Genomic DNA, 14,680 nt, shown 5'->3' with positions numbered 1-14,680 from the left:
ATGACCAAATACTTCATTTTATAACAGGACAGGAGACTTCACATTTGTTTAACTCCACAGCAGCACATTAACACAGATAAAAAACAACCAATCAGAACACATTTAGACACCATAAAACTCCCCTACCCACACATAATTGCACCTTTCTTTGCTGCTCCACACCAGCACAGGTCAGAGTACCACTGCCTCTTGCTTTTATGTGGGTTGCTGTGGGTTTGTGATTTACTTACTATGCTGAAGGTTGCTGTGGGTTTGTGATTTACTTACTATGCTGAATTTATGCTGAATTCTTTGCCTGTCACTGTGTGTCCCTTGTTTTTCTTAGTATATATATATATATATATAGATAGATAGCTGTTCCTTTCTTATAGCTTTATTATTCTCCCCATTTCCCTCTGACAGGCTTTTGGAGTTTATTGTATTTATTGCCATGTGCTTGAGTCTGATACTTGTAATTTTTCCTTTCCTGGTATATCTGTTCCTTTGTTAGTTTCCTTATTATTCTTCCTACCTACCTCTAAAAGGCTTTGGGGCCTTTTTTGTATTTACGTCATGTATTTGAATTGGTCTTTTTCTTGTATTTTTTCTGCTGCTCGGGTCCGTCAAAGGCTCCCTCGGGTTGCCTTCCCCAGCCTCCCTAAGTCCGGGGGTCGCGGTGATCGTTGCCGCCGGTCCCACGATTGTTTGCTGCGGCCATCATGGATCTCGCAGTAATAGCGCCCCTGTATCCAGTGTTCTGAATGTCCTTTCTTATCTTTTGACCAAGGAAGATCATGCTGTTCTGTTAATGTAGCCAGGTCAGCAATCTCAGCGGCTCACGTGCCACTTCTAGGCCCTCCTATCGGTTAGGACTAGTGATGTTCCGAAAAGTTCGCCGGGAACCGTTCGCCGGCGAACACGCGCAATGTTCAGTCCGCCCCCTATTCGTCATGGAGGTGGGAGGGGTCTGGGAGGGAGGGTCTGCTGCTGATTGACTGAAATGTGTCTGCTGACTGTGAGGTGCAGGGTCAAAGTTTACTCAATGGTGACGAATAGGGGGCGGACCGAACATCACGCGTTTTCGCGACCACGCTATGTTCGCCAGCGAACGGTTCCAGGCGAACTGTTCGGGACATCACTAGTTAGGACCCATTGCAAGGTAGGCTCCAGTTTCACTCCCAGTTTTCCATCCCTACCCTTGATGGTCATTTTGTGTGACGATTTGGGTAGATCCGGTATGTATGCAGCTCTACATGTTTTTCCTGCTACCTGCTGCTTGTTCGTGTTACCATTTCTTACATAGAAGAGGTTAACAAATTTAAACCTATTTAGTTTAGAAAAACGTCGCCTGAGAGGGGATATGATAACATTATACAAATATATTCGGGGCCAATACAAACCATTGTGTGGAAATCTATTCACAAACCGGACTTTACATAGGACACGAGGCCATGCGTTTAGACTGGAAGAAAAAAGATTTCGTCTAAGGCAAAGGAAAGGTTTTTTTACTGTAAGAACAATCAGGATGTGGAATTCTCTGCCTGAAGAAGTGGTTTTATCAGAGTCCATACAGATGTTCAAACAGCTACTAGATGCATACTTGCAAAGACAGAATATTCAAGGATATAATCTTTCAATGTAGGGTAATAACTGCTTGATTCAAGGATAAATCTGACTGCCATTCTGGGGTCAAGAAGGAATTTTTTGTCCTAGCTTGTTGCAAAATTGTGCTTCAAACTGGGGTTTTTTTTTTTTTTTTGCCTTTTGGATCAACAGCAAAAAACAGGTGTGAGGAAGGCTGAACTTGATGGACGCAAGTCTCTTTTCAGCTATCTAACTATGTAACTATGTAAGAAGAGTTGGGATCTCTTTAGATTACAGTAACCAACCCTTTCAACTGTTTATCTCGTTTCAGTTTAATATTAGTCTGTGGTGCCACGTTTGAAATTCAATTCCCTCTCGGCTGGATGTCATTGTTGAATTCATTATTTCCAAGGTCTTACGTTACACTGCAATTTTTTTTATTAAAGGGACACTCCAGGCACCCAGACCACTTCTGCTCATTGGAGTGGTCTGGGTGCCAACTCCCACTACCCTTAACCCTGCAAGTGTAATTATTGCAGTTTTTCATAAACTGCAATATTTACATTGCAGGGTTAACTCCACCTCTAGTGGCTGTCTATTAGACAGCCACTAGAGGTCACTTCCTGGGTTCTAGCACAGGTTTCCTGTGCTAGAGCGTCGCTGGACGTCCTCACGCTGTGTGAGGACCTCCAGCGTCGCTCAAAACCCCATAGGAAAGCATTGAAATGATTTTTCAATGCTTTCCTATGGGGAGACGTAATGCGCATGCGCGGAATTTCCGCGCATGCGCATTAGGTCTCCTCGGCCGGTGAGCGAGATTAGTCTCGCCCACCGGCCGACGTAATCACTAGGAGGAGCGTCGCGGAGGCGGAGACAGCGGCGAGGGACATCGCCGCTGTCCCAGGTAAGTCACTGAAGGGGTTTTCACCCCTTCAGTAACCGGGATTGGTGCGTGGGAGGGACCCTCCAGTGCCAGAAAAACGGATCATTTTTCTGGCACTGGAGTTTCCCTTTAAGTGTTCTTGCATAGCAAGACCACTTAATGTTATCTCACATATATATTATTATTCTTATTCTTATTCAACCAAATTTACCACCCTAACTCCTCCCACAGTTTTGACACTACATAGACAGTAATATACCGAAACGTGCGGATTGTTCCCGATTGGATTGCTATTACTCACTCCAAACACTCCGCACAGTTACTCTGCCCACTCCATAAAGTTACTCTGCCCAGTCCAACCTTTCCACAGTTACTCCAGCCACACAACAGATACTAAAGCCAGTTCACCCAGTTACTCCGCCCACTTCAGTTGTAGACTACTGGTGAAGGCAAGAACACTTCACACAATTTCATCAGAAATTTTAGCTTTTCTAGTTCTTATTATTCTTATTATAGCCAAATTTACCACCCTAACAAATCCCACAGTTTTTACACTACATAGACAGTAATATACCGAAACAGGCGGATTGTTCCCGATTGATGTGCTATTACTTTGTGGAACGTTTCGCCGAATGGTTCACGGAATATAGTCGTTCTTGTGGCAAAATTGGTCCCATAGGAATGGATGGCAAAATGTTCAAAACTAGAGTGGGAGCTGGCAAAAGCAGAAAAATCAGGACATGATTTCCAAACTGCCACTGATGTAGAATTATTAAAAATCTTTATTGAACCTGTATTGAATTATTGTACTAACTCCATTTTAACCTCACACTGTGACAGACCCTCCATTTTGTCCACATTACCTGACAGATCCTCCATTTTAAACTACATTACATGACAGAATTTCCCAGCAACATTTAATACAATGAACAGAGACTGTATTTTCTATAAAGACATGACTAACCCCGGAATTGCTGAATCTCCTGTAATTTGCAACATAGTATAATCTGAAGGCCATGAGAACACTGTACTAATGAAATGTTCTATTCATAAAAGAACCTTGCACCTGACCACGAGACTGACATCACTAACTATGTAAAATGACGCCCAAGCCCCCCTTTCCACCGAGTAAACCTCATGCTGGGAAAGATGGCGCTTGAGCCATCCGTCCACACCCGTGTCCAGAACAATACCACCTCTCGGTGGGAGGACACTTAGCTAACCACTTAGTTTTCGAGCCAATTAATCATATTGATGGGTGGACACTGACACAGACACTTAACAATTAATCCAATAAATGATGTTTATTTACTGATATCTCGATAATCAATGATGATGCAAAATTCCCCTTAAAAGGGCCTGCGAGCCCGCTTTTCCCTCACTTGCCAATAAATTTCCTCGAAGTTATTTTAGCCTGAACTCCGTGTGTCAGTCTGAATTACTTCTGCGTATACGCAATATAATTTTCTCTAATTTGGACAGGAACAGATAGACATTTAAACATCTTTGTTTATTTCTAAATTATACTATAACACCACCACTACTCATTTTCAAGCCCACCTACACAAATCTTATATCAAAACGTTCAGCTATTCCTGCTGCCACTAAACATGTCCACGGTAGTCCTGATAAGTTTCACAATATGACCATTTGTTTGCAACTCACGCCGTCTATTGACATTCATTGAAACTCCACTCTAGCCAGCTCAGATTTGAAGGGCAATTTCTAAACTGCGACTGCGCCTTCATTTATAATATTTCAGAGACATACTATGCATCAAAATGTAAGTCTGGGTCTTGTGATTCTCACAATATAAAGCTCTTCGCTGTAGGATGTATGGTTTTGAAGATGGCAACTGCCAAAATACTCTTACCGGGCCATGCTGGAGCAGCAAGTGATGTCATAGACAGGGCCTTTTGTACACCTGCTAATGTTTTTCTAAACGTATGTTTTAATGTAACTGTGAAGCACTTTGGGCAACAACGTTGCAATTAAATGTGCTATATAAATAAATAAAAGTTGAAATGCATTTCTCACTCTATCAAGCTTGCCATGTGCACTTTTTAAATTTGATCAATCAATTGGTTAGTGTAATGTTTACTATCTTTACTCACTCCAAACACTCCACACCGTTACTCTGCCCAGTCCAACAACAGTTACTCAAGCCACTCCACCCAGTTACTCCGCCCACTCCAGTTGTAGACTACTGGTGGAGGCAAGAACACTTCACACAATTTCCCCAGAAATTGTAGCTTTTCTAGTTCTGTTTGTTATTCTGTTTTGACGCAGCTTGAAAGAGCAAATTATGTGTGGGGTTGCTGCTGTGGAGTTCTAGTAAAGAGAGACTTAAGCAAATATGAAGCCTCCTGTCATTAATAAAATTAAGAATGTAGGTACACTAAAGCTAGCATAATCTACAATTATATATTTAAATATTTTATTATACTACTGAAAATTCTTAGGGGTAGTATGGTCCTGGCTTTTGAAACCACCATTACTTTGAGGCTATTCCAATTTATTACAAAGATATACTCTGTATGGCATGTTGATTGTTTATCATCTGCCACTCCACATTAACAGAATTAAACTGGATAACTTTTCATATTTGAAAAACAAAAGGATATTAAAAATGACTAATTAAATATGCAACATAAAGCTACTACAAGTGTTGTAATAGTGTCAGCCCACATCAAATTATGTTTAGTTTTGTAAGTGGGTCATACATTCAGAATAATACATGGCCTTTAGGGTCCCAGGGTCATGAAGGTTTAACCCCTTAAGACCGCAGGACGTACTATGACGTCCTTATTTTGGTGGCTCTAAAAGCCGCAGGACGTCATAGTACGTCCTGCGATCTTATGTACTTACCCGGTCGCCGGCGATCCCACGCCGGCGATCGCGGTATGGGGGACTTACCTGGGAGCCCAGGGAGTCCCCCTGCGTCCTCTTCAGCCGCCCAGGGCCATGTGATCGCGAGGTCCTTGCGAGGACCCCGCGATCAGATGGACGGCATAGCCGTCCAAGGCATTGCCAGCAGGGGGAGTGCCTGTAATGACAGGTACTCCCCCTGCTGTCTGAAAAAAAATTTAAAAATGTTAAAACAGTGTAAAAATAAATTATATATACTTAGATCATATATATATATGATCTAAGTATATATATACACACATATACACACATACACATAAATATGCATACACTGTCTACGTGTATTTTAATATTAATATATACATAATTATATATATATATTAATATCAAAATACACGTACAATGATATTGATTAAATATATATATAATTTTCATTATATATATATTTATATATAATAAAAAATAAATAAATATATAAATACGTTAAAAAAATAAATAAAAAAATAATAAAAAAATAATAAAAAAAAAATAGATAAAAAATATATAAACATGCATAATTTCGTTCTAACTGTATTTTAAAATTAATATATATATATTGATATCAAAATACATGTAGAACGAAATAATATATATATCTATATACATAAGTATATACGTATATATCACTATGTATATACCTATATATAAATAAAAATAATTAAAAAAATTATATACATATATATACACACATATATATATATATATATACACACACATATATATATAATAATTCTACGCATATATTTATGTAATAATTTTACATAATTAGGTCATTTTATTAATTACAATTTGCAGGACCTGCCTGCCAACCCAGGCCAAAAGTTCAGGGAATTACATTGTCTAGCACTATATTTAACTCTGTAACTTTCCAAGACACCATGAAACCTGTACATGGGGGGTACTGTTTTACTCGGAAGACTTCGCTGAACACAAATATTAGTGTTTCAAAACAGTAAAATATATTACAACGACGATATCGTCAGTGACAGTGAAATTTTTTGCATTTTTCACACACAAATGGCACTTACACTGACGATATAATTGTTGTGATACGTTTTACTGTTTGGAAACACTAATATTTGTGTTCAGCGAAGTCTCCTGAGTATAACAGTACCCCTCATGTACAGGTTTTATGGTGTTTTCAAAAGTTACAGAGTCAAATATAAGGTTTGCGTTTCAGTTTTTTCACATTAAAATTCGCCAGGTTGCCTTTGAGACCGTATGGTAGCCCAGGAATGAAAATTATCCCCATGATGGCATACCATTTGCAATAGTAGACAACCCAGGGTATTGCAAATAGGGTATGTTCAGTTTTTTTAGTAGCCACTTAGTCACAAACACTGGCCAAAATTTGCGTTCAAATTAGTTTTTTGCATTTTCAAATATTAACACTAACTTTGGCCAGTGTTTGTGACCAAGTGGCTACTAAAAAAGACTGGACATACTCAATTTGCAATACCTTAGGTTGTCTACTTTTGCAAATGGTATGCCATCATGGGGGTAATTCTTATTTCTGGGCTACCATATGGTCTCAAAGGCAACGTAACCAATCTGGCGAATTTCAATGTAAAAAAACTGAAATATGTAACACGCTATATTTGACCCTGTAACTACCCAAAACACCATAAAACCTGAACATAGGGGGTACTGTTTTACATGCGAGACATCGCTGAATACAAATGTGTGTATTGTATTGCAGTAAAAGCAAACAGTATTATGACATTCACAGTTAGAATGTCACGTAGAACTAAAAAAATTTAAAAAATTCTTATTTTCTCCCATTTTTAAATATTTTTTTCATATTAAATTATGTTCCATACCTAAATATTTGATGTTAAACGAAAGCCCCGTTTCCCCTGAATAAAATGATATATAATAATGGGGGGTGCATTTAATATGAAAGAGGTGAATTATGGTTGGACAGACATATAGCGCAAATGCCAGGTTTTGTTTACGTTTGGCTGCGGTCTTAAGGGGTTAAAGTCTATGTAAAAATAAAAATGTAAAAATAAATAAATAGACTTAATAAAACAAAAGGAACAATAAATTTCATTTTGAGTATGGAACACCCCACACACGCAGTTCCATGTCCTAAGGGATCACACATAATTGATAAACATTAGGAAATTAAAAACAAAAAGGTTTATAATTCAATATGTTTTACAAGTGAACTTAAGCCACTGGCAACTAAGTGACATCAGTCAGTTACCATAGACCGTAATGAAATTGTTCTCTACTCACAAGCTGAGAGTTGATTAGCTTTGTGGCAATTTCCTTGTGAATAGAAATGGTGCATAAGTAGCAAAGCAAATTAAGCTTGGCACGTGGTAAGGTTGCAGAGTCCATGACGGAGCACAGCTGGTTCAAGAAGGCATCCCACTCTTGGTGCTTCATAGAGGCAAGTTTTTCAGCTGTAAGCAAAATAATAATATAATTGGCTACTGCTCGACTACTGCCATTCGGAAACATCAGTAATCGGCAAACTTCAATGCACTGTAAATTCTGATACCTTTCTATCATGGCCAGCATCAACACTCTCCCTTACCAGACTCTAGTCTAAAGACTGTATTCCTCCTGTATGCCCTGGCCATTCAGAATGTTGTCACAAGTTACCACAGCAACGCTCTGATACTACACAGTACCAAAGCTTGTGAGAAAAGCTAACTCACTGTGCATCTGGCAAAGGTAGAAGCTATAGCCACGCACAACCAGACCACTAGGTATATTAATGTCGCCCTTCCCTGGCCCACAGTAAGAACTAGGAATTGAGAATAAACTTGAATAAATAAAGCAATCTTTCAACCATTCAGACAATAAAGCCTCTATCCCACCGCATAAATGTTCACACACAAAGCATACTCCCCCCTTCCCTCCTCCCCCTGCACACACACAACTAACCATTTTCCCTTCTATATTTGTAGTTAAAATACAATGTTGCATCTTATGTTCTGAAAATACAGTAACTGGTATTTAAAAAATAAAAAATAAAATAATAAAAGTACATTTACCTGGATATGCAGTCACGCTTAATGTTTTTGCATCAAATCTCACAGGTGATATCTTCATAATCTGACAAGAGAAATAATGTCAAAACTGAAACAACTGCAGAATTACACAAAATAACCTAAATAATAGTTTTTTAAAATAATTAAATAAATAAAAAGGACACTACAGCTTAATGTAGTTGTTCTGGTGAATATGTAGGTTACCTTTGCAGGCTTTTTGCAGTAAACACTGTCTTTTTTCTATGGGAAAGCATTGTGATTGGCTTAGATAATCACTTCTGGCAATGTCAGCAAAGGAAGCAAATTAGAGGCAGAGCCAACACCAGCAGACTGGAATAAAGGTAAGATTTTACTATATATAGGGGTGTAAAGGGGGAGGGGGGGGGCTATATAGCATTTTAACACTATAGGCTAAGGAATACATGTTTGTTTTCCTGTCAATATAGTGTTCCTTTAAGCAATTGTTATTAAATATATATTTTAAAGAAGAAGAAAAACACAATCAAGTCACAGAAAGTTTTTCGGAGAAAGCACCAAAGTAAGAAAAGCACAAGTAATGGGCAAATCCTTAAAGGACCCCTATAGGCACCCAGACTACTTCAGCTCAATGAGGTGGTCTGGGTGCCAGGACCCTCTAGTTTTAACCCTGCAGCTGAAAACATAGCAGTTTCAGAGAAACTGCTATGTTGCACTGAGGGTTAATCTAGCCTCTAGTGGCTGTCTCACTGACAGCCGCTAGGGGCCGCTTCTGCGATTCTCACTGTGAAAAATCACAGTGAGAAGACGCTGACATTCATAGGAAAGCATTGAGTAATGCTTTCCTTTGGGCGGTTTGAATGCTTGTGTTTGCACATTCGGCGCTGACGTCGGCAGGAGGAGGAGAGTTCCCCAGCACCAAGGAAGCCCGGTGCTGGAGAAAGGGAAGTGGCTGAAGGGGGATCTAAGGACTACATAGTGCCAGGAAAACAGCTTTAGCTTAAAGGGACCCTATTAATGCCAGGAAAACACTATATGGCACTATAGGCTCTTGGAGTACCCCCCTCCCTCGCCGCTGAAGCAGTTAAGACTGCTTCAGCCACTTACCTCTCCTCCCCCGCCGACGTCAGCTCCCGAGTGGAGCCGAATGCGCATGCGCGGCCAGAGGCGCGCAAGCATTCCAACATATTACTCAATGCTTTCCTACGGGGATGGGAGTTCTTTAGTACAACACATTGTACTCCCACTGTTTGTCTATAGAGATTTGTGGCGATATGCTGGACTATATCTACCTCTTAGCAATAGTTGTGGCTGATAGAGCTAAACTCTGTAATTAGGAGGACTACACACATTTGACCATATACAGTAGCTGAAAGGAACACTATAGCATTAGGAATTAGGGTGACTAGGGTCCCATTCCGCACCAAATAAATGGTTAACCATGTGTTTACCTTAATCCAGCGCTGGGCTCCCTCGGCACTGGTGACCTCTCCTCCACCATCAACGTCAGCTCCTAAGTTGAGGTGAATGCGCATGTGCGGCTAGAGGCGCACGCGCATTCCAACCTGCCCATAGGAAAGCATTACTCAATGCTTTCTATGGGGATCTTTTTTGACGCTGGACTCCATGAAGACGTCCAGCGTCAAATAAGTGTGATTTACTCATTGTAAATAGCGGAAGTGGCCTCTAATGGCTATCAGGGAGACAGACACTAGAGGCTGGATTAACCCTGCAGTGTAAACATAGCAGTTTCTCTGAAACTATGTTTTCACCTGCAGGGTTAAAACTAGGGGGACCTGGCACCCAGACCACTTAATTGAGCTGAAGTGGTCTGGGTGCCTATAGTGGTCCTTTAATGAAGCAGTTTTGGTGTATATATCATGTCCCTGCATTTCCCTATGTTAATAGCCTTCTAGAACCTCCAAGAGCCTTGTGTGTGCACAATTAAAGTTCAATTTACAGAGCAGGAGATAAGAGATTATAAAGCAAGTTAACATCTAAATAAAAATTAAATGCAGGTTGTGACTGTCACAGACAGGGTAGGTGTGGCTAGGGCCTAATAAACAAAAGTGATTTAACTCCTAAATGGCAGAGAATTGAGCACTGAGACTGCAGGGGCATGATGTATACACCAAAACCACTTAATTAAGCTAAAGTTGTTGAAGTGCTTTAAGCACAGCTAACCACACTCTCAAAACCCTAGATTTGACATTCAAAAGTAAAAGAGATGATTTTCTAAGCATTCTAAAATGCAATGTTTCCAGTGCGAAAGCTGCCTTCATATTTTCCATTTTACTACTAATCTTACAGGTTACCAACTTCAAAATGCCTGACTAAGTTGTTTTTGGTACATTAAAATCAAACAATATAAATATAAATTGTGTACCTTATGATTGTCTATAATTGGTGTTATAATGAGATCTGCATCATTAAAGGTGAGAGCTTTAATTTTACGCTCCAGTTCCTGTTGGTTTGAACGCTCATTTTGCACCTACAAGCAAGAGAAATAATGTCAAAACTGAAACAACTGCAGAATTACACAGAATAACCTAAATAATAGTTTTTAAAAATAATTACAACTTAATAATACAACTTTTCAATTGATTCAAGTTGTATTGATAAAAATATTGTACCTTGTATATTACATGGTGCAACCAATATTTGCATACACACAAAATATGGCCAAAAAGTTTGGGGACACCTGACCATTGCACCTATATGAGCTTGTTGTACATCCCATTTCAATAACATGGTTATTCATAAGGAGTTGGCCCCCTTCCCTTTGAAACTATAATAGCAGACACTCTTTTTAAAATAATTTGTCGTGGGAATCTGATGTTGGGTAAGAAAGTCTGTTTTGCAATCTGCATTCCAATTCATTGAGGTTGAAGTCAGGGCTCTAAGGAGGCCATTCAGGTTTCTCCACACCAGACCCATCAAACCAGCTGTCCATGGATTTCTCTTTGTGCACAGTCATGATGGAACAGGAAAGGGCCTTCTACAAACGGTCTTCACAAAGTTGTAAGAAGTTGTCTAAAATGTCTTTGTATCCTGTATCAATAATATAAACATGTGCTGGCCCTTGGGGGAAGTCTTGCAATACCTGCCTAGTTGCTATTATGGAAGAAAAGGGAAACAATTACCGGCCTCTTCCTGTTCTAATAACCGATCCCACTGCCTAGAGCATGGGGTATTATTAAAAGTTCAGCAGCCAATGGCTTATCATTGTTTATGCCCCCGTCTTACATGGTGTGGTTGGTGGCTTATCACATAAAGGAGAAAATGTACCGCTCCCTCTCCTCCCCTCCCTTCCCCTGACGGTTGGGCAGTTGGAACTTACTTAACACAAATACTGCAAAGGTTTTTTTTTTTTTGGTTTTTTTTATTTAAATTTTTTTAATGTTTGCTTCTAGGCTGTTAGTACTACTAGAGGCAACATTTCTGGATATTTCTATTAATTTGGGTCTTTATTATAATGTTCAGATCCATTTATGGACCTGATTTAGGTCTATATAGAGCATTTTTTGCAAATATGGGGAGCATTCATGGTTTCCATGCAGAACACTGACATAGAAAGCACCTCTAGACTGACTGACTGCCACTGACTGACCTTCTGACTGACTGCCACTAGAGGTGTAACTACTCAGCAATGTAAACGCCTGCAGGGACAGACTATACACACCAGAACAACTACATTAAGATGTAGTTGTTCTGGGGGATTATAGTGTCTCTTTAAATATTGTGAACAATGTCTAGATTTAGAAGTTCAAATTAGATGAGTAACCAATGGAATGTGCTGACTAATTCAACTGATTTCCATGGTGACTGCCCCACTTTTAAACCAGTTTTAGAAAAGAACATTTTAATAAATAACCCCCACTGCATTCTTTTGCATGATAATTATTTTCCTAAAGACACTAAATATGTTAATATCACTTTAATTTTTGTTATAATACACTTACCTGGTGAATTTCTGTTTTCTTCTGTAACCCATCATTGACAGCAGCATTAGGTTTTTTGTTTGTCGTTGCAGCAGAGTTAGATTGAGGGGTTACGCAGGAGCTATGACATGAAAATTGTAATGCAAAGAATATTACATCATGACGTTCGCTTAGGATTACAGTATGCATTTCATTTTAATATATACAAAATAAAAAAAAGGATAAGAGAACTTCCAAGATTTTTCCTGGATTGCTATTTTGATCTACAATTTTGAAATCCCTACAGAGTTATCCACAATTTGCAGTTTAGTGAATAAGCCGATAGAAAGTGTCTGTGAACTTTCAGGCAACACGGGGGATCTAAAGAGAGCAGATACTCACTGCCAATGAGTTTTGACCAAACAGGGACATTATATATATATATATATATATATATATATATATATATTATCCACTTTAGATTGAGGAACTACGGGACTCAGATAAAACTGTTTGACTGCTTACTGTGAGATGGTTCCAGGGTTCTCTTGGAATTACAGTTGTGGCTATATGCCTATAGTGCTACTTTGAAAAACTAAAAACTACTATGAATCAACTGCTCGTTTGTGCCAATACATTCTGATTAAGTATACAAAAAAAATTGCAGAAAATATTTACTGATTACCTGAGCAGGAAAACTGCCTCTTTTGTTTCTCCATCAAGTGCACTTTTAGGCCTAAGATCTGCGGCATCTGCTGATGGTAAAAGAAGGAAATGTTGCAACATTACACAAATATGAGATAGGAGAGAGATTTTTTTTTCTTTTTTTAGAGAGAATAAATACATCAATTTCCTACAACTTACCAATTTTAAAAGACTTCTTAAGGAGGTTTTCAGTGATTCCAGGGTCGTCTCTGATTATTTCAGTCAAAGATTCTTTATTGATTCTTACATGAAAACAAAAAATGATTAAATGAAGTATAGAGAAAGCATGGAAACGTAAGACTTGTTACTTACCTTTTATTCAGATAACCATCAATTATTTATATTTACATGCAAAGTACACAAAAAATGGCACATAGTGAATAATATACAGTTAACTACTTTAAAACATATACTACCATACAGGCAGTTTCAACTGTTAAGAAAAAAAAAGTACACATGAAGACAGCAAGTCAGTTTGCCAAAATTTCTGTTTTTTAAATTGTAATGGGTAGGGAATGGAAAAAAAAATAAACATCATAGGAAAACTATAGGGTCAGGAACACAAACATGCATTCCTGACCCTATAGTGTTAAAACCACCATCTAGCCCCCCCTGGCTGCCCATAAATATATTATAATCTTATTTGTCTCCAGTCTGCTGCTGCTGGCTCTGCCTCTGATCTGCCTGCTTTGCTGACATCATCAGAAGTGTAGCTCAAAGCCAATCACAATGATTTCCTAGAGGAAAGCTTTGGATTTGCTAAGGCTGTCAAGGAAGCAGATCACAGGCAGAGCTAGCACAAGCCAAACACAGCCCTGACCAATCAGCATCTCAAGTTCAGTGTCTCCACCCTCTGCATGCCCCCTGTCCATCCTGTGCAGCACTGCCCTAGGTAGCCATCTGAAGACTGGCCAGTTGAAAGGTATCCCCCCCCCCCCCCCCATCTATTTCGCTTTAAATTCTTGACAAAGGTTGCAGCTTAAGGCAAACACGACTATCTTTACAAAGGAAGTGGAGTTTGCCTTGTGCCTTAAGTTCCACTCTTTGTCAGCATTGGCAAGTGTAGGAAAAATACATAAGAAAGTAGTCCCTACTTTTCCTTATGTTTTACAGAGAAATAGATCAGTAATTAAGAAAAGGAAAACAGACTCTGAAATAGGAAGAGAAAAGGAAACAAAGTAGTGCAGTCTTTTAAAAGTAGTGCAGTCTTCCAAAAGTCGATCAATTACTATTAAAACCAATGCAATCAACAGGTATAGTAACTTTTCAACATTGCTCTATTGTTTTACAACACCAGAGCAGAGGCAAAGTTCTCCCTCAGCCTAATCTTGCTCTGCCAACGTCACATTCCCTTGGCAGAGGGGGAGGGAAATCAGGGAAGACAAGGGCTGCACAGACTGGAATGTCAAGCCACGATTGGCTGTCAGTAGTTAGCATGCTGTCCGTACTGGCATCAGTTGCCAATTTTGCACAGAATTACCATTATCCAGCCCGGAACAACTTCTGGGCTGGCTATTGATTTTGCCGGAGATAGAGTTAAACCTCTGCCAGCTAAGCGGCTAATCTCTGTATGTGAAAAGTTTCAAAATCAAATGCTGCACATACAGACACCAAACACCGTGACCAATTCAAATCAATCTTGATTTTGAGTCTGTCTATCCCACTAAAGGCCCCTATACATAATTTCTCCTGTGCTGACGTCGCTTAAAAATATGCAGAGA

The 14,680-nt window shown here is 39.2% G+C and overlaps 1 protein-coding gene across 1 annotated transcript in view; it reads right to left on the bottom strand.

The window, feature by feature from the left end:
- ULK4 (unc-51 like kinase 4) overlaps positions 1-14,680 on the bottom strand; it is a 953,247-nt gene that overhangs the window by 912,731 nt on the left and 25,836 nt on the right. Inside the window, exons 9-14 of the mRNA XM_063452087.1 lie at positions 13,119-13,201; positions 12,940-13,009; positions 12,297-12,396; positions 10,721-10,825; positions 8,362-8,422; positions 7,595-7,764 (exon numbers count right to left, since the gene is read on the bottom strand). Of these exons, the coding sequence (XP_063308157.1) occupies positions 7,595-7,764; positions 8,362-8,422; positions 10,721-10,825; positions 12,297-12,396; positions 12,940-13,009; positions 13,119-13,201 (589 nt within the window). The remainder of the gene's footprint in view (positions 1-7,594; positions 7,765-8,361; positions 8,423-10,720; positions 10,826-12,296; positions 12,397-12,939; positions 13,010-13,118; positions 13,202-14,680) is intronic.

This window comes from Pelobates fuscus, chromosome 4 (assembly GCF_036172605.1).
Source record: "Pelobates fuscus isolate aPelFus1 chromosome 4, aPelFus1.pri, whole genome shotgun sequence".
NCBI lineage: Eukaryota > Metazoa > Chordata > Amphibia > Anura > Pelobatidae > Pelobates > Pelobates fuscus.
This window is presented reverse-complemented; position numbering and strand designations above follow the sequence as displayed.